This window comes from Crocodylus siamensis, chromosome 14 (assembly GCF_052110815.1).
Source record: "Crocodylus siamensis isolate JL-2025a chromosome 14, ASM5211081v1, whole genome shotgun sequence".
In the NCBI taxonomy this organism is placed as follows: domain Eukaryota; kingdom Metazoa; phylum Chordata; order Crocodylia; family Crocodylidae; genus Crocodylus; species Crocodylus siamensis.
In genome coordinates this window covers 10,023,841-10,043,203 of record NC_143408.1, presented here as the reverse complement: position 1 = coordinate 10,043,203, position 19,363 = coordinate 10,023,841, and the positions used below count along the sequence as shown (strand labels likewise).

At 48.3% G+C, this 19,363-nt stretch overlaps 2 protein-coding genes across 3 annotated transcripts in view; both read right to left on the bottom strand.

The window, feature by feature from the left end:
- Nucleotides 1-13,306, bottom strand: part of TIMM44 (translocase of inner mitochondrial membrane 44) — a 61,127-nt gene extending 47,821 nt beyond the window's left edge. Inside the window, exon 1 of the mRNA XM_090027212.1 lies at nucleotides 13,048-13,306. Within this exon, the coding sequence (XP_089883338.1) occupies nucleotides 13,048-13,071 (24 nt within the window). The 5' untranslated portion in view covers nucleotides 13,072-13,306. The remainder of the gene's footprint in view (nucleotides 1-13,047) is intronic.
- Nucleotides 13,307-15,798: 2,492 nt separating this feature from the next.
- HNRNPM (heterogeneous nuclear ribonucleoprotein M) overlaps nucleotides 15,799-19,363 on the bottom strand; it is a 54,630-nt gene continuing 51,065 nt past the window's right edge. For both annotated transcript variants that reach the window (XM_090028083.1, XM_090028082.1), the window contains 2 exons: nucleotides 17,863-17,914; nucleotides 15,799-16,231 (listed from right to left, as the gene is read on the bottom strand). In XM_090028083.1, the coding sequence (XP_089884209.1) occupies nucleotides 16,068-16,231; nucleotides 17,863-17,914 (216 nt within the window). In that variant the 3' untranslated portion in view covers nucleotides 15,799-16,067. The remainder of the gene's footprint in view (nucleotides 16,232-17,862; nucleotides 17,915-19,363) is intronic.

Sequence of the window (19,363 nt, the reverse complement as noted above, 5' to 3'; positions counted from 1 at the left end):
AGAAGGAACTCCTGAAAAACTGGAGACTGATTACACTCCTTAATGGACACTATAAGTTAATGGCCAAGACACTGACTTCAAGGATGAAGAAAGCACTCCAAAAGATAAACATGAAGACCAAGTATGCACAGTACCAGGTAGAAGGATCTCCAGATTGATCAGAGATATAAAGTCCTACATCCAAGAGAGGAAAACAAACACAGTTACAGCAAACCTAGATTTAGAAAAAGCATACGACAGAATGGATCGTGACTACATGTTCAAAGTGCTAGGAAAAACAGGGTTCCCAGAGAAATGTACATGTTGGATAAGGTTACTGTATAGAGAAGCAGAGAGTCAAGTCCAAATTAATGGGCATCTAAGTAGGGCTTTCAAAATGAATACAGGGGTGAGATAAATAATAGTGGCAACAGCGGGCACCTTTACGTGCAGCACGGAACCATTAGCCCAAAGAATAAGAAAATACAAGTTCATAAGCAGAGTAAAAAGATACCAGGAAGGAGAGAGGTAAAATGCATTATACAGGAATGATATAAATGTAGTAGTTAGAGACAGACTTTCAGTGGAAAGGGTGCTAAAGCATACATCAGAGTATGGAGAAGTGACAGGTGTTAAACTTAGGGGTGCAACAATAAAGATTTTTTTGGGCTGATACCGACAGTCGATTTTTAACGAGCCGCATCAGCCAATATCAATCCGATTCTGATACGCAGCTCGGCAGCTTGGAGAGCAGTGTCCGGCTGGTAAGTCTGTTGTGGGGGGAGCATGCATCACCCGAGTGCAATTTTAAGGAAGTGGGGAATATATTAGACCTCTTGAAAGTGTCCAAAGGCATGGCAACTGTCCATTCATTATATCAGGATAGACTGTTTCATGCAGAGGTATAAAACAGGGACGCTAGGGCTGGAGGTTCAGAAGGGTCATAAGAAATTAATGAAAGGGGTAAGGGAGAGAGACAGGATGGCACTGGTGGGAAATTTCACAGAAAGACAAGTGAAGAAGGTGGGAGGGAGTGGTGGTGGGTAAACAACTAAAGGGTGAACATGCTGATTTAGCGTGGATGGTGTAAGAAATATCTTGCCAACGAGAGAGGTGCACCACAGATGGGGCTTGACAAGCTCATCTAGATGACCAAGGGAGAGGAGCGGAGAAGAAATGGCGGGACGTGATTTGGGAGCGTACATATGCAAAGGAGGTATGGGGAAGGGTCTGCTGCTTTGAGTGTCAACAAAACAGACCTGTCGTTAGTGCAGGAGATGGTACTGTATGGACTCATACCAAAGGGACTTATTAGGGACTTTATTAGCATGCATTAAGACTAGTTTATGGAAAGTAAAAAACCTCTGGATTTTTAAGGGGTTGGCTTTCACTGAAAGAACACCTGAAGCTGTGCCTGCGTGAACTGAAATACTACATTGTTCAGGACAAGGAAGAGATCAGGGAAGAATAGGCAGAGAAGAAGTGGAGGATAAAGGACTGGACACGCCTGTTTCACTGAACCAACAGAGAGGACTGATGGAGAGTTTCAGGTGATATTGAGGTAACGGTTTTTTCATGGAGTTCTGTAAGGGTTTTTTGTGGGAAGCTGATGTATGTTGTTTAAGGATTTAATATATGTAATTGTAGGCTTTTGAATATGTAGTTGTTTTCGTGATATGAAGTTTTGGTAAAACAGGGATGCTCAATACATGAAGCTTTCTAAGTGAAGTGTGGTAAATATGTCTTTAATAAAATTAGTTTAAAAAAAGTTTCCATCAGCATGGTTGCCCAATATGGGCAACGTTTTTATAGTCATGGTTAGTGTTGGCCACATTTAATCAACTTCACAGCTGGTTTTCATTACGGAGCACATGTTGCTTTTGGCAGGCAGCAGTTTAAGGATAGACAATGTATTTAATGAGTTCTCCTTGTAGGCGAAAGTAAGACAAGGGGCTTTTTCACCCATGCTGATGAGAAAGCTTTGTCTTGTATTCAAGTAAATATGGTAATGAAAACCCATCATTACACCTCCACCACTCATCTTACAAAAAAAAGCAAGGGTTAAGTTATGATACATACCAGCAAGGACAGCTTTATTCAGCTTTATCATGTTCAGAAGTATTTTTGGGCACCCTATTAGTCAGATTCAATAAAAATGAGGCAATTCTAACAAAGTTCAACTTGTAATCAATGAGTAGTTAGACATTCCTGCAAAAAATGGTCAGCAGTGAAATAGCTCTTAGTGTGATTAAGTCTGTCATCAGTAGCCTGCAGAATCAACATCCAAAAGAAATGAATAGGGACATTTGAACCTCTTAGAGGAACTTTTTATTTGCAAATTCAGACATGAATGGATTGAGTGATATTAGGAGTCTCTTTCTATAATGAGATGAGCTGGAAACAGTTACTTAAAAGCTTCCCCGTTTCAGGCTAAATTAAATTGGACATCTATCACCACTCATTGGTCTAACCCTACACCTGTCTCTCTGATTTGCATACATGCGTTCGTATTCCTGATTTCAGAAACTGACCTCATCTGCTCTTCACAGAGGAGAAAGAAAGAGACTTCTAAAGCGCTCTTACAGTAGCCACAGAAAAATAGGTTGCTTGGTGGGAGGGAAAAAGAAGTTCTTGAGTAGCAGTGGGTCCAGTGGTAGGAAAACCTTTAGAGGTGGACTGATACATTGGTCCGATATCAGATCGGCACCGATATAAAGACAATTGACTGTATAGGAAATCAGCCTGATGTGGCTGATAATTTGGTCAATAAATGCCCGTGCATACACTCAGCCACAGCACAGCATGCTGGAAAGGAGCACAGCCTGGCAGCTTGGAGAACTGCCTGCAGCTGGTAAGTCTGATGTGTGTGTGGGGAGGGAGGGGGTGCAGATCAATGGTCCCTGCGGTGAAGGAGGAGTGGGGCTGGGGCAGGCACTGCCCAGCTGGGATGATGTGGGGAGGCTGCGAGACAGAGCCAAACAGCTTGTTTGGGGGGGTGTGGAACGGTTCCTGCTTCTGCATGCAACCTGGGAGGGCATGGAGCAGGGCTGCCCCCAGATCTGCATGGGGTGGGGCAGGGCAGGCTACAGCTGCAGGCTGGGGCTGCACCCGGCTCTTCCCAGTGCTTTGTGGGGGGGCGGTACTGGGAGGGTGGCTACATGGGGGGGGCTGCAGCCACCCCACATTTTGCTGTAGCCCCCCTCCCAGCGCTGCCATTGCCTGCCCCAAGGGCAGCACAGTCCAGCCTTCCCCACCCCGCGGGGAAGAGCCCGGTGCAGCCTCTGGCCCCATCCCACAGCTGCAGCCTGCCCTGCCCCACCCCACGTAGATCCATGGGACAGGGGCTGCCCAGCTTGTGGGGAGGCTGTGAGAGAGAGCCGTGGCTTGTTTGGGGACTGCGGGGAGGGGAGCAATTCCCACTGCTGTACGCACCCCGGGAGGGCACTGGGGAGAGGCAGGGGGTGGGGGGAGTGTGTCCCTCCCTCCCTCACTGGCGTTGATCCGCTATTGGTATCAGCCCCCAAAATCTCTATTGGTGCACCCCTAAAAATCTTTGTGCTTTTAAAGATCTTACAGCAGTTTACAAACATCACTTAAACCTATTATCTCAATTTCAGTGAAGCAAACAAAGGTCTCAAAATCAATCTTTAAGAATCAGGAATCGAACAAATTCTCAATCTGCAGCCCTGCAACTGAATTACAAGATCATTCATCCTTTCAAAGGATAAGAACCAAAGGTCTCAAACAGGTGGCCTAGAGGGGAGAAGAATAAAGCTCTTCATCCTCACCATCATGATATGAAAGCTCATAGCTCCCAAGAGATAAGTAAAAGGCCAGAAACAGATCCCCACATCTGTAACCTGTTCCTGGTTTCCATCAACACATCCCTCTTGCCTCCTCAGCCACAGTGAAAACAACAGAAAGAACTGAAGGATAAATACAGATTAAGGTGAACAGGAGTGTTACATGAAGAGGTCTGCCATAGATAGTATCAGCTCTAAAACTGTATATTCTTAAGCCATATAGTCCCACCAACAAATGTCAACAGAGCACTGGGAGCAACTCAAGAGATGGCTGCATTGCAACACTATCTCCATACCGTGTTTCCAACTAGTGAGCCAGCAATCTTTTCTGTGATCCATGCCATGTCCCTACTTTTAATTGCAGCTTTGTATTGAACACAGGCCCAAAAGTTGGTCACAAGAATATTTGAACGGGTTGTGAACAATCACAGAAAAATGTGGGGAAGTGCAGTTTTCCCCTTGCAGACTAGCAGTTCCAGCCTGCTCGGGGCTGGGGGGAGCAGGAGGAGGGCGATCGGGCAGGAGATGCCACGTGTCCATGTGGCAGCCAGGCAGGGTGGAGAGCAGCTCCTGAAGCTCCCTGCAGAGTAGTCTATGGGGCATGGGGGAGCACCATAGGAGACACATGACCCTCCAGATTTGTACGCCCACAGTAGGCACAAGGCTGTAGCCTGGCTAGACCAGCACGGGCAAGAGCCACCTCCATGGCCCAGCGGGTGGGTCCCAGCACAGGAGGGTGGAGCAGGGCATTGAGACTCATTGCTGTCACTGCCACCACCATGAACCCTGCACCAGCTATGGAGCCAGCAGCATGAGGAGTAACAGATTTGGGGGGGGGGTGCAGGGGCCATGCTACCCTTATCTCCTCCCACCACCAGCTGCTTGCATGCTGGACCACAGCTTCCCTCAGGCTACCCGTATTGCTCGCCACCCCACCTCCCCTCTGCGGTAGAGCTGCAGCGTCAGGGGAGTGCTCAGGCCATGGCAGGGGGTACAGCTGTGGCCCAGCATGCAAACAGGTGGCGGCTGCAGGAAGCGAGGGCAGCATGCCCTGTTCCCCATTACTCCTAATGCTGCTGACACCGCAGCTGGTGTGGAGCTCAGGGCAGCGGCAGCAACAAGTCTTGCTGTGTCGCTCCACCTTCCTGCACTTGGATCTGCCTGCTGGACCACGGAAGCAGCTCCTACCCATGCCGGTCCAGCCAAGTTGCAGCCCCATGCCTACTGTGGGAGCATAAATCTCGGGGGGCACACATCCACCCCATACACAGGGGGACTACAGGCAGGGGGCAGCAGGTCAGGAGTGAGGGGCACCAGCAGAGTTGCGAGAGGTGGGGCTGTTTCTTACTCAACAAATTTACTAGGTCAGGGCTGGCTATCGATATGTACAAATGGGCCCTGACACAAAAAAAGTTGAGAACCACTGATTTAGTCCAACCCCTGCTCAAGCCAGGATCATCCCTGACTACAACATCCCAGGAAATCAGAGTAATTTCCACTTTATAAACTAACTAAATCAGAGATGCATAGCATAAACTTTCATAATTAGTGGGGCTTGCTTCATCTTATGAAGACATCTTAGTGGGGGGGAGCTGCACACCCTTTGGACCATACCAGTGGGGGCCACAGGCCCCTCCAAGCGCTCCACTGGCCGCACCAGGCTTGCCAGTGCTCTCTACCCCTCCCAGATATACTGGGCATGTGGGCACATTTTCCCCTTTCCATCCCCCCAGCTGCATCAGGAATGTGGGTGTTCCCCCCACAGCTGCACATGCAGACTCATAGGCTCAGGTACCCAAGCCCCACCTTCAGCTCCCTGGACACAAGCTCCTTTGCTGCATCATACCATGTCAACACCCACATCATGGGCTTCCTTCATGCTGTGAGCTATGCAATGCTGGGGCACCCCGTCTCCTGGGGCAAAACAAAAAACAGAAGCTAGAAAGAAGGGGAGCCCAGAGCCTCCTGCTCCCGGCTGCTGCAGCAGGAGCAATGGGAGAGCAGCAGCCACAAACTAGTCCTTTGCAGGCCGCCAGACAGAGAGCCTCGAGTTAGTCTACAAGGTGCAAATCTACCTAGCCTTCTGCCTGACTGAAGACTAACACACCTAACCACCTCTCTCTACACCAGGGATGTCAAACATACAGCCCATGGAACCACTGCATCCAGCCTACCACTAATCCAGTGCAAGCCCTTGGCACTGCCACCCACCCAGAGTTCTGGCTGCTGGGCAGCAGCACGGAGCCAGAAGCATACAGCTACCCAAAAAACAGGTCTGTGCCTCTGCCCGGAGATGTGGAATTCTGGTTGGCCAGCAGTCCCAGGAGCAAACGGTTGCACAGAGCCACATTTAGGCAGCGTGGAGCTGGGGGGATGTACTCATGAGGAGCCAGGGGTTTACAGCAGCTCAGAGCTCTGGCCGAACATGGCTTCACGCAACCACATGCTCCCGCCCAGCTGGAGCTGTGCACTGCTGCACACCCCTGGCTCCTCATGGACACATGCCCCTGACTCTGTACTGCCTGAACGCAGCTCTGTGCAGCCTTGTGCCCCTGGACCTATGCTGCTGCCTGTCCCATGGTCACTCAAAACCAGCCCCATGTACCCAGCCCGAGAGGAGCGCCTGCAGTCTGGACCCAGCTCAGGGCCAGGGTGAGTCTGACACGCCTGCTCTAAGCCATCCAAGCCAAGTGTCTGTCCAACCTGCTGTTGAAATGTTCCAGGGATGGAGATTCCACAACTCCTCTAGGTCAGAGGTTCCCAACCACCGGGCCGCAGTGGATTGGCTCCCAGGTCATGGCACAAGCTCCCCGCTCAGACCCCCATCTGTCTGTCTGGGCGAGTGGCTTCCAGGGTTAAAGCTGCGTGGCAGGACAGCCCCAGGAGGGAGGCAGCTGGCTCTGTGTGCCCTACCCTGCTCCCACTGGGCTGCAGTATAAAAAAGGTTGGGAACCACTGCTCTAGGTAGCCTGTTCCACTGCCTGACCAGCCTCATAGTTAATGAAACTAAAAAGTAACAAATTAAAATCTTATAGAATTATTTTTCTCAGCAAAATAAGAAATGCCATATTGGGTCAGACCACAGGTTAATCTAGCCTGGTAAGCCAGCCCTTACAGCGTGACAGTGGAAACTTATTGGAACAAGATATCATTGAACCTAGACTTGGCAGGAGGCAAAAAAGGCTCAATTATTTATGGGTATAATAAAAACATCTTCTATAAATAAATTGATGGAGATTAAGAACCCTCATTTTTCAGGTCATATTCTAGTTGTTAACTATTCAGAAGTAAAAAGACACTTTTCTTATGCGTGCAACTTCTCTCACAGTTGTTCTTAAAGTTGCTTCTCAAACCACCCTGTGCAGCAGCTGGTACCGAAAGTCTATGAAATAAGGACAACAGGACTAGGGTGCCACTGGTTTGAGCTGAAACTGTGTTTTCCTTATTCTATTGCCACTTAGTACAGAGTTTGAAAAGCCTAACCTGATCTTTCCATTTGGGGTCAGCAAAAGATCATCATCCTCTTTATGGGATTTCAAATTCTCAAGTGCCCTTTTATGCCAGAAACTTGACATTTGTTCACTGACTCATTTGCTGGCTAAGTACAGGAAAGGCCTCACATTTCTATCAAAGGTCACCAAAAGACCAGGCTAACAATTTAGAGTTATTTTTCCGTGAACTATTGTGTTAGCTGTACAGCAGCCCAGTCTGAGATACAAAGAAAATTGAGGTCAATTATATTTATTAGATTTTAGCTAAGAATATCAAAGACAAATGAACAGCCTGCAGGCACAGACTTGGATAGGGATATAAGGCTGGCCCACAGGATTATAACAGGTTCTGACCTTTATTTTTCCATCTAAGTCCTGCCACACATGGAGAAAACATAAAGCAATAAGAAAATAACATACAGCTTTCGTGTAAGGTGCCATCTGCAAGCAAATTAAAAGTTCTTGAGTGGCTACTACCCATCTTCAAATATCTTCAGATTTCAGAACCTCTCCCTTTCGGTACGGGGGTCCTCAAGAGTCCAGAAATTCTACTTACAGATCAGTGGCTTCAACTTACCTTATTCCAGGGCACTGCCACTCATGGGAGACTGGTGCCTCCTGGCTCTGGCAGGGCACCAGCAGCCAATCGCCGACAAACCGTCAGCACTTCTTGACAGGGGCATTGGCTGGCACTCCCTACTTCCCAGGCGGCGAGGGCCAATTTCAGGGCGGGTCACGTGCACCCCCGTACCTCACCCATGTGTCACCTATGCTCCCCCTTCCTACTAACATTTCGAGCTTTGGCTCCTTCCTTTAAACATCTGGCTAACACTACACTGTAAGAACTAAGCCCTTGAGCGTCCAAGCTCAGTGATGCTGCCTGTTACTTTCCTTTACATTTAAACTCATAACCAAATATTTAACCTATGACTTCTTATTTGTTACATAATGTGGCTCCAACTTCTACAAACTAACCCTGGAACACTAGAACAGGAAATATTCACACCAAAGCTACTGGCCAACTTCAGCAGACTAGTTTGCTTTCTTCATTATGGGTGGTTCAGTAGCCATGAAAGATTCGTCTCATCACTGCCTGGCTTTGATATTGCCTCTTCCATCTACAAGGCAGGCACTGAAATCAAGTCACTGGACTGGGATTCAAAAGAGCTGAGACAATCTCATGTCCACTACAGACACTTTCTTTGACTTTGGACAAGTTGTTTAATCACTGACTCAGTCACATGATACAGTTTCAAAAAAGCAAATGTAATTTTGGGCTGCATTATTGGAAGTCCTTAAGTCTGCAATTGTCCACCCCCCACCTACTCAGAAAAACATCCCTTGATGCTAACTCCCCCGTCAGCAATCAGTTCATTTCCAGCCTCCCATTTTTGGAAAGGTTATTGAACAGGTGGATGCCCAACAGCTTCAGACACATCTGGGTATGAACAGCAGGGATCCAGGTTTTCCATTTTCCCTCAAGCTCCCCACCCCGCTGCCCTCCCCCAGGGCTTCCACGGCCCAGCAGGCAGTACACCTGGCATGGCAGGGCAGAGAAGGGTTGGGTGTGGAAGCTCCTTATCACTGCAAGCCCTGCGCCTCCCTGACGAGGTGCTCCCTGCCTGCCTGGCAACAGCCAGAGGCACAACCCCACGCTGCTTGGAGCTTCCCCACCTGGGAAGGAGCAAGGAGCTTCCCCACCCGGCCCTGATGCCCGCTGGGCTGCGGAGGCTCCCGGGGAGGGTGGCAGGGCAAGGAGCCCAAGCCTGCAGTGGACAGCCTGCACCTGCCCCACACGGATGCGGGGGACATAGGTCCCCCCTGCCACCTGCAGGAGTGCGCACAGCAGCAGGGAGCTGCCCCCTGCCCCGAGCCTGCACCTTTCCCCCCACCGCATAGGCTCCATTTCAGCCATACTGTCCATGGGGGAGGGTGAGCTGGGCTTTGCGCTCCATTACACTGCAGCAGCAGCTGCTGCCTCCTGTGGGTGGCAGCTGGGGCTCAGGGGCCACTCCAGGGGACAGGGGGCTGTGAACCCAGGTCCCAGTCCTTGTAGCCTTGGCAGCTGGGCCCCCAAGGCCGGGGGGGGGGGCGGGGGGAAGAGGTAGGGGCTGTGGATGCTGAAGCAAGGGGCACCAACCAGCAGGGCCAGGGGGTACTGTGGTGGGGAAGTGAGGGGCACCAGGACAGCAGGGAGGCTGGGCTTGGGGGCGAGCGGCCTGGACCTACGTTCTGTGACCTAAGGGGGCAGGGGAAGCTCTGATTTTCCACGATACAAAACTCAAAATCAAATATAAAAATGTATAGGTATTTAGAATTAATTTTATTATAGTGATTGAGGCACTGGTAGGTTTCCAGATTGCTTTCAAATTGCAAACATCAATAAAACATTGTGTTCAACTGATACCTCTATACACACACACACACTTCATTTTAATTTCAGATTTTGGGCTTATCAGAGAACTTATGATTTTTTTTTTTGTATCATAGAAAACCAGGATCCTGTATGATCACCTTCCTGGATCCCAGTCAGTCTGGCTTTCATCCCAGATATACATGGAGACTGTACTCATGGCCTTGGTCAATAATCTTCACTTGGGGATGAATGGAGGGAACTGTACTCTACTGATCTTACTAGATCTTTCGGTGGCCTTGATATAACTGAACATGGAGGTGCTGATAAAACATTTACATGAGCAGGAGGTTGTTCACAGGACTGCTCTTAATTGGTTCCACCTTTTCCTGAGGTGATGATGGGCAAGTGTTTGTCACTCCTCAGGACCTTTTCTGTGGGGTCTTCTGGGGCTCCATCTTTATCATCCCTCCTGATCTTTGTGCATCCTGTTCAATCACTGGGTAAAATCTAGAATGCACATCATGAATACGGAGATGAAACCCAGCTCTATATTCCTCTCCCAGCCCCTGCAGTCTCTGTCCTTTCCCAGTACCTAGGTGCATTTGGGGACTGGATGCAGGCTGAATTCAAGCAAGACAGAGGTGATGGTAGTAGACAAAGCACTTGGGTGGGAGGCAGGAGGGGACCTGGGACACCCATCACTGATGGTTCAGCCTCCTTTTGGCACTCAGGTTTGCAGCCTTGGGACAATCCTGCATTCTCTGCTGCACCTGGATCTCTAGGTGCAGTGGTGAATTGGACTGCTTTTCACCAACTTCACTCGGTGAGAATCACAGAAAGTGAGGGTTGTAAGGGACCTCGGAAGGTCACATCTAGCCAAACCCCCTGATCAAAGCAGAACCATCCCCAACTAGATCATCCCACCTCTCTGCGTACCCTGTTCCAGTGTTTTCCTATCCTCCTAGTAAGAAAGATTTTTCCTAATATCTAACCTAATCTTGGAAATCTGAGCCCATTGCTCCTTGTTCTGTTGTGTGCCACCACCGAGAACAGCTCAGCTCCATCCTCTTTCAAACCCCGCTTCAGGTAGTTGAAGGCTGCTATTAGTCTCCCTCTCAGTCTTCCCTTCTCCAGACTAAATAAGCCCAGTTCCCTCAGCCTCTCCTCATCAGTCATGTCCCCCAACCCCTGAACCATTTTTGTTGCCCTCCACTGGACTCTCCAATTTGTCCAAATCTTTTCTATAGTGGGGGCCCAAAACTGGACACAGTACTCCAGATGTGGCCTCACCAGTGCAGAATAGAGGGGATAATCACATGCCTTGACCTACTGGCAACACAGCCCAGGATGCCATGAGTCTTCTCAGCAACAAGGATGCACTGCTGGCTCATATTCAGCTTGTTGTCCACTGTAAGCCCCAGATCCTTTTCTGCAGAGCTGCAGCTTAGCCAGTCAGTCCCCAGCCTCTACTGGTGCATGGGATCATTTCATCCTAGTGCTAGACTCTGCATTTGTCCTTATTGAACCTCATGAGATTTCCTTTGGTCCAATCCTCCAATCTGTCTATGTCTCTCTGAAGGCTGCACCCCTTTTTTTCAGATTCAGATCTGGCAACCATCATTCATTTCTTCATAGTTTCATAGTTTCTAGGGTCAGAAGGGACCCGAGTACATCTAGTCTGACCCCCCGCCATGGCAGGAAATAATACTGGGGTCAAAAGACCCCAGCAAGATGTTCATCCAACCTCCTCTTAAAAACCCCAGGGTAGGAGCCAGCACCACTTCTCTTGGAAGTTGGTTCCAGATCCTAGCTGCCCTGACCGTGAAGTAGCGCCTCCTGATATCTAGCCTAAACCTGCCCTCTGCCAGCTTGTGACCATTATTCCTGGTCACACCTGGCAGCGCACAGGGGAATAGTGATTCCCCCAATGCCTGCTAATCCCCCCTGACTAGTTTGTAACAGGCCACTAGATCCCCCCTCAGCCTTCTCTTTTGGAGGCTGAACAGGTTCAGGTCCTGTAGCCTCTCCTCATATCATAGGGCCTGCCCTGCTGCCCCCGATCATGCGAGTGGCCTCCTCTGGACCCTCTCGATGCTGTCCACATCCCTCTTGAAGTGCAGTGCCCAGAACTGGACGCAGTACTCCAGCTGCGGCCTGACCAGTGCCGCAGAAGGGGAGGATCACCTCTTTGGACCTGCTCGAGATGCATCTGTGGATGCATGACAAGGTACGGTTGGCCTTCCTAACTGCCTCCCCACACTGCCAGCACATGTTCATCTTGGAGTCAATGATGACCCCAAGATCCTTTTCCGCCTCCGTGCTGACAAGAGGGGAGTTCCCCAACCTGTAGGTATGGTGCCGGTTGTTCCTCCCCAGGTGCATCACCCTGCACTTGTGAACAGGATGGGATTCAACACAGACATCTGCCCACCCTTGTAGCCTATAACATTGAGGCTAGAAAACTGCAATGTGCTCTACGTTGTGCTGTCCCTGAAGACTATCCAGAAGCTGCCGAATGCAGCAACCTGCCTCCTCTGGGGGTGGGCTGCAAGGAATAGGGAAATCCAGGTTCACTCCCCAGAGGCCAAGCCTGACCATCTTCCAGAAGTATCATATGGCCTTTTTATTCGGGCAAGCATTTAGCAAAGTGATAAGTTGGAATATTATTTAGGGAGTTCTTTGTTCAAGTTTGATTTGAATATTCCACTTGCTCGTCCACGCTACTCTGTCCTACAGCACCACGAGTAGCATGGCTTATATGTTGTGCTTCCCCCTACGGCGTTTTGGGGAAAGCACAAAACATAAACCAAACAAGTAACTGCTCTGCAACACCCAGAAGGAGTCGCAGCACTGGCTGGGCCTCAGCGGCAGCAGGCCATGGGGTCCCAGGACCCTGCAGCTTATCAAGGTGGTGGAGAAAGGAGAGAAGGCTGGAAGGGGGTGAGGAAGATAGCAGAGGGCTGGGAAGGAAGCGTGCAGGGAAAGCCCGAGACACCGGGGCATGAGTAGGTCGGGCCACGGCAGCAGGTTCCGTTGACTCCAGGGGCCGCCGATAGGAGGGGCGGCCCCCTCACCGCGAGGCAGGACACGGGACGGCAAAGCGGGCTCCGCTCCCGGCCCCGACAAACCCCCAGGCCGCAAACCCCCAGACTCCGTCCCAGCCCAGCGCGAGAAGCCGGGGCCCGGAGAGCTGCTTTGGGCCCCGGACTGCCACCACCGGCCTCCGGCTCCAGCCTCCTGGACCGGAGAAGCGGCGCCACGCGCCAGGGACGAGCTCTACCTGCGTCGCCACCCCGAGACCCCGCTCCCTCGGCCGGCCCGGCCCAAACGACCCGGCCCCGGCCCCGGCCGCGCCACCCTGCCCCCCAGCGCCGGCGGACAAAGCGAGAGTTGGGCCCGCGCGCGCCTCCTCGCTTACCCGGCAAGCCCAGGACGCCGCCATCTTGGGAACCCGCGTGTCTCCTTCCGCCGCGCCTTCATGACACCATCACGCCGCGCCGAGGGGGCGGGGCGGAGCGGACGGGAGCTCGGTGGTCGCCGGGTGTCGGGTGACTCCGCCCCTCACCGCGGGACGGAGGCGGGGCCTAGCGCGAGCGGCACCTGCGAGCCGCGGTCCCGAGCCCGAGCCCGAGCCGACGCGGGGCTGCCGGCCTCCGGCAAAGAAACGCTGCAGCTTCGGTGACCCGGCTCTCGCTGCTGCTGCTTGCAGGGACCAAGATAAAGTAAACAAGACTTCCTGTTAGTTGCATATTTGTTCAGTGCATGGCCCCGTTGAGTTTCCCGCGCGATTATTTCATAGTTAAGACCTGGCAGCGCTGGGTGGTGCCTGCAGCAGGCTCCACGCCCCGGCTCCTCCTCAGGCTGCCGTCCCCCCCCCCCAAAACCTGGAATTTCAGCGGACAAGAGATCAGCAACCTTTTATTAACACGGGCCACACCTCTGACCTGGCTAGCACAGAAGGGCTACATTCCCCTCCAGCAGTGGTGAGCAGACTGCAGGGAGGGAAAGCAACTAGCTTTCCACTGCTCCCAGAGCCATCACAGCACTATTAGTAAAATGTGGACTGGATCAAATGTCTAGGGATTAGCATGCCCTTAGTAAAACAGACCAGATTAGACCTTTGTAGGACAGATCCAGCCCACAGGCCATAGCTTGCTAACCCCGTAGTCATTTCCTTTGTACATGCAATATCTCCCTCAACAGCATTTAGTTTCTGAAGAGCTTGTTTTCCTAAAAGCAAACTGTCCTGGTCCTTTTTTTCCCTTCACTTTCTCCCTATTTCCAAGTTGTTGGTGGCAGTCGCTCGATAGGAAGATAATAGTCCTCCAGTAAATAGGGAGTGTTCAGACACAGCCTGGCCCGGGCCACCTCCCACCCCCTCCCGGACCGTGGATTCTAGTAAATATGGTAGTTGCAACTCTGACAGTACTAACTGGCAACACAATGGGCAAAGGCATTCATCTCTAAGGAACAAAAAAGTCAGCCTACAAGTCCTGAAAGAAGGTGACAAGCAGTGTACGCTGGAAGAGACAGCCAAAAAAAAAAAAAGACGACTAAAGTTAAATGAATACAGAACAAATAAAATGTTTTCACTAATTTTACTGCCTGATTTCAGACTAACACAATTCCTTCTCTCTAGCTTTATAGAGAAGTTATTTTTATTTCATAATAAAGTAGGTCAGACTTCCACTCCGCATATTTTCTCTACCCTGCCACTGCATGGAGGCTTCTGACAAAGCTCCGGCTCTTCTTACTGCAGGAATCTCAACAGTTATCCATTCTACCCCTTCTGTAGGGTGACTGATCCTGCAACTGGCACCTAAATTAGGTGGTTAACTCAACAACCAGAAAGGGCTTATGGCATGTGGAAAGGGAATGGTGGATGAGATTGCCCCAGATACTGGTTTTGGGGTCTCATTAGGGTATTTTTGCAATTGTTTTAGCTTAAGGTTTTATACCCATGTATTCAAAGTATGAAAACTTCTAGAGGATTCTCTGTATAGCTGCTTTGATATCCAGGGAAATAGTCAGGAATTTCTTAGAACTGCATACTTTGTAGCACTACAAACAAAAAACCCCTACAACCATCTATTAAAAGCCCCTAACTGGAGTGCAAAAACACTTTCACCAGCCAGGGGGCTGTTCCTTGGCTCCCCCTGTCCTCAGGACTCAAAGGCCACCCAGCCTCTTTAAAGTTGCACACAGGAAGCCCAGCAAATGGTACAGGTTTACCAGGGAGAGACATCTGCCCTCTGATAAGCTTCTGCCACTGCCATAGCTGTCCTTTCCCCATTGCCACCTGGCAGCAGTGGGGGGAGGGAAGGAAGACAGGGGTTTAACAAGCCTCCTTGACAGCTCACCCTGGAGCAGACTGCCAGGGAGCCAGCTGCTTTCCCTCCCTCCTCTCCTTCCCTCCCTCTTGGTGGGAGCAGGGAGCATAGAGCACTGTGGGATGGTGGGGGTTGGGGTAGAGTCATGCCAGATGTTTTTTGTTAAAAAAAAAAAAAAGGTTCCACTGTGAAGGAGTAGCTTCTTTGAGGTTGATTTGCCGTTTTTATCAAGGACTCAATTGCTTTGATGTCTGGCACATTATGATGCAACACACAAAACTCATCTTAGTTGTGCAACAATGTAGCATCTCTAAGGGGTTGTGTCACCTTTCAATGGAAGATAGCCTGGTTCCTAGTTTCAGCTCAACTGCAGTCCCATTTTATTGTTAATACTTCAGACAGGAAAGCCTTCTGATCTGGGTATGGTTTGGGGGGGTTGCCTGATGCAGCAAAAGATTTGTTCAAGGATCCTTTAAATAAAAACTAGGGAATGCCTAGAAACGATGTTCTGTACTCTAAAGTTTAGCCCAACATGTCTCTTGAAAGTATGAAAATCTCCAATCAGTCTCATATCAGAAGCACGGACCAGAGTAGGAATCCACTAAGGTTTGGAGAGAATTTTCAATGATCCATAAAATACTCAAATGTTGATGCTACTGCACACAAGACAGTAACATCTTAAAATGTGATATGCAATAGTTCTACTGCTTTGAAAACGTTAAGATAGATTGATATACCTACCTATTTCCAGACATCTATGAAAGCACAAACTACTGGCTGTTTATAGAGATTTGTAGATAAGATTATCTGTTAATTATGGATGCATTCACGATCAAGAATTTTCAGTAACTTGCATTTATTATCAAAGTCATACTGTATACATCTGTAATGTCAACAAGATGCCACAACTACAAAAAAAGGATTGTGCACATTGCAGTTTCAATGCAAAAAACAGTAAAATGGAGATCCATTTGTTAAAAAAGTAATTAAAATTACTCCAGAAAGCAACTGAATTGTTTAACATTTTTACATCCAGTCAAATTAAAATGGTTAACAAGAAAAATACAAGGTCAGAGGATCTGGTATCCATATTTTAAAAGGCAACTATTTAAGCATTTCTATCAATTCGCACATCAATCTCCCTGCCACGAAGCTGTATCCCATTCATCATCCTGCAGGCTCTTTCAGCTACTTCTGGGGACTCGAATCTAACCACACCACACCCTTTGGACTTCCCATTTTCCATCTTGATGTCAGCATACAGCACATGACCTGTTTAATGGAAAAAAATTGCATAATGCAATATCCAACAGTGTTCCACCATCAAGTGATCTCATAACCATAAAAGATTGTTTTCACATACAGCTATAAAAACATGTGTATTCAAAAAAACCAAAACAGATCCTCATGTTTTTGGAACCTAACGCAGCAGGAATATTCAGTTGCAATCAAGTCACTGATCAGTTAAGTGATTGTTTTTTTATTTAAAATTTGCCCTATTTAAAGTTAGCGATGAGAAACTGTTCAAGAGAAACAAGTATTTTTCAGTTTTGCAAAGCTACAGATTAACCTGCTATTTTAAAGGATGAATTGCTTACTGTCATTTTTAAAGAATTAACAGGAAGGGGTGATAGTTGATGCCCTTAGTTATTTTCTACTGATAACCAAGATCATGAATACTGAACTGGGATAACTTATTCACTGCTGGAATAAACAGGAAATCAAGCATCTGAGGCTTATTTTACAGAAGTCAAGATCAAATATCACAAATGCAACTCCTTGCTGGACAATTTCCATCCAAAGGTTCACAGGCAACAGGATGCCCATAAAACCCTAAATATTCTTTGCAGCCATTTAAAATAAATTAAAATTTGAGATCGACTGGAAAAGCAAAAAGTGATGCTGCCTCTAGCACATTATATTGTTTCCCTTTGGAAAGTGAAAGAAGAGGGCCACAAATAAGTTTAACCCTTTAACAGAATGCATCACCCACTTCATATGTAATGCAATAGGTCCAAACAAACTGATCCACATCAATAAATCCTTTAAACATAGCTTAGAAAAATAGAAGGTTCATGACCCAAATAGTTTTAAAACAACTGTTACTATGGGTGGCATAAATGTTTACATGAGCAGTTCTCAGTCTTTTCTATACTCTAACATGATGTTAGAAAAAGGACATTCAGAAACTCCTCCTGTAACCTAGTCTCAAAAACAAGAAGTGTGGTTATGATCTCTACCCAGACTTATTTCAGTCTACTTTCTTTTTTCTCCCCATCCTTATGCTGGTATTAAAGAGATCAAATTCTCAACCACCTCCTTTTGCTTTGGTATTACATTTCTGGAAATCATTTAAATATTTCAGCTTAATCTGATTAGACTCCTTTCATCTTGTACAGACTGCATTTGGCACAACTTCTACAGTTTAAAGATTTTCTTGTTTAGAATGTATTATTAATTTATCCAATCAGAAATGTGAATTTTGGGGTCGTGTTCTACAGGGTTAAGAAATCTTTTTGGGGGCATTTCTTGCATGGTTTACTGCTAGTATGTCCCCTTAACTTTTCCATTAAAAGGAGACTTGGATAAGAACAGGCTTATTTAGGTTCAGAAAAACCTGAGGTACCCATCGTTCCTGATATGGCATTATAGTATTTTTGTTGAAGATTGCTACTTGCAGCAAAGGAGAAATCAGAATTGAATATTATATTGCAGTATACAAGATATGTAATACTACTTATTCAAAGATCTAAAACTTGCTAGCCTCCAGTCATTTCCTAAATTTGAATGATATTTTGGTATTATTACATCTGGCAGGAAAAGGCTGTTCAGGTTATGATTCAGGAAAATATGCAGTGAGTACATTAATTTTGGACGGTCTCTAGTGATGCAAAGTAACTTACCACACTCGTTAAATTTGTCTTTCAGCATTTTCCATGTGAAATCAAAAGGGAGCTGGAGGCAATAAAACAACAGCCAGTCATGACAGAATCTACTCAGCAATTCATCTAATCATCAACGTTCACTACACGGTGCTGTCCCAAGATGTGCGTGCACGCACACACACACCCACCCACCTCTATACAGCTTATCACTGCTTGCACTTAGCTGCGGAGTATCTCTCCCGAATCAAAATTTGCTTATTTATTTTATTTCTATGCCACCCTCCCAAAAAAAGGTTCAAGGCAGCTTACAGTTAAAACAGGAGATACATGACAGATAAAGTAAGTGATAAAACAATTTTCCAGACAACATCCCAATATTTAATCCTACCCAAATATGGTATTATGCTCCTCCCAAAAGATGTCCAGGCTTGGGCTCTTGACAGGCATGAGGGGGAAGGGAGTTTCAAAGCTGAAAAAGGTACTGCCAAGAATGACCAAGCGATACCAGGACCAGTAAACAGGAAAAAACTGAGTGGTGAGTTACCTAGACACTTTGTTCTAAGCTTGCTCAGTGGAAGGAAGAAGAGGAACAGGGATTTCTTCAGAAGTTGCAGCATCAGAGGAAGGAGCTAGCATGAGAATTAAAAGGATGGCTGGAAGACTATGCAATGCCAAAGCCTAGAGGCAATGCCAACTGCCATCTCCTCTTCTACCTGCACTTGTGCAGGTTCAGTCTAGGCACAGCCACCAACCACTAGGGCTTCCTCCCAGATTCTGGCTTGGCTTTACAGGGACTGTGGCTTGCAAATCTCTGCCAGGGAGAGCCAGGACACAGTGCCTGTGATGCGAGAGGTGCTTCCTGGTATATTCTCTCAGAAGTCTGATAAGGGAGATGCAAGAGCACATGGATGCAAACACAAGGCCTTCATCAATTCAATGTGCAAAAGAAGCCACCAGCATCGTGGAAGAGAGGCAGTCACAGAAGACACTGCAAGAAGGGCAGCCGGAGAGGGCACTGGAAGACACAGAAAGTAAAGATACCCCAGAAGATAGAAGCTGGCAGCTCGTCACCTCTGGCAACAGACAGCACTCCTCTTCTGACCCTGTAGCTGTCTAGCTGGAGAATAGGTATGAAGCCCTAGCATTGGATGGGAAGGAGCCACTTCCAGTGGCAGGAAAGGCCAAAACCATGTACCCCTAGGAGTGGGAGGATCAAGACCACTGTTACCAAGAAGCACAGGATGGTGGTAGTTGTTGGTGATTCCCCACTGTGGTACATGCAGGCATCCCAGCCAACAGGAAGGCTGACAAATGGGAGGTGTGCTGCTTGCCAGGAACGTGAATCTGAGATGTCACAGGAAGGCAGCAAAGACTTATCCAGCCCTCTGACCCATGCTACTCATTCATGTATGCACTAGCAATGCTGCCAAGGGCCACCTTGAACATATCAAAAGTGGCTAAATGGCTCCGGTTCCAAGGGGATGGCCAAAGCTAGTAGTCTCACTGATCTTTCCAGTCA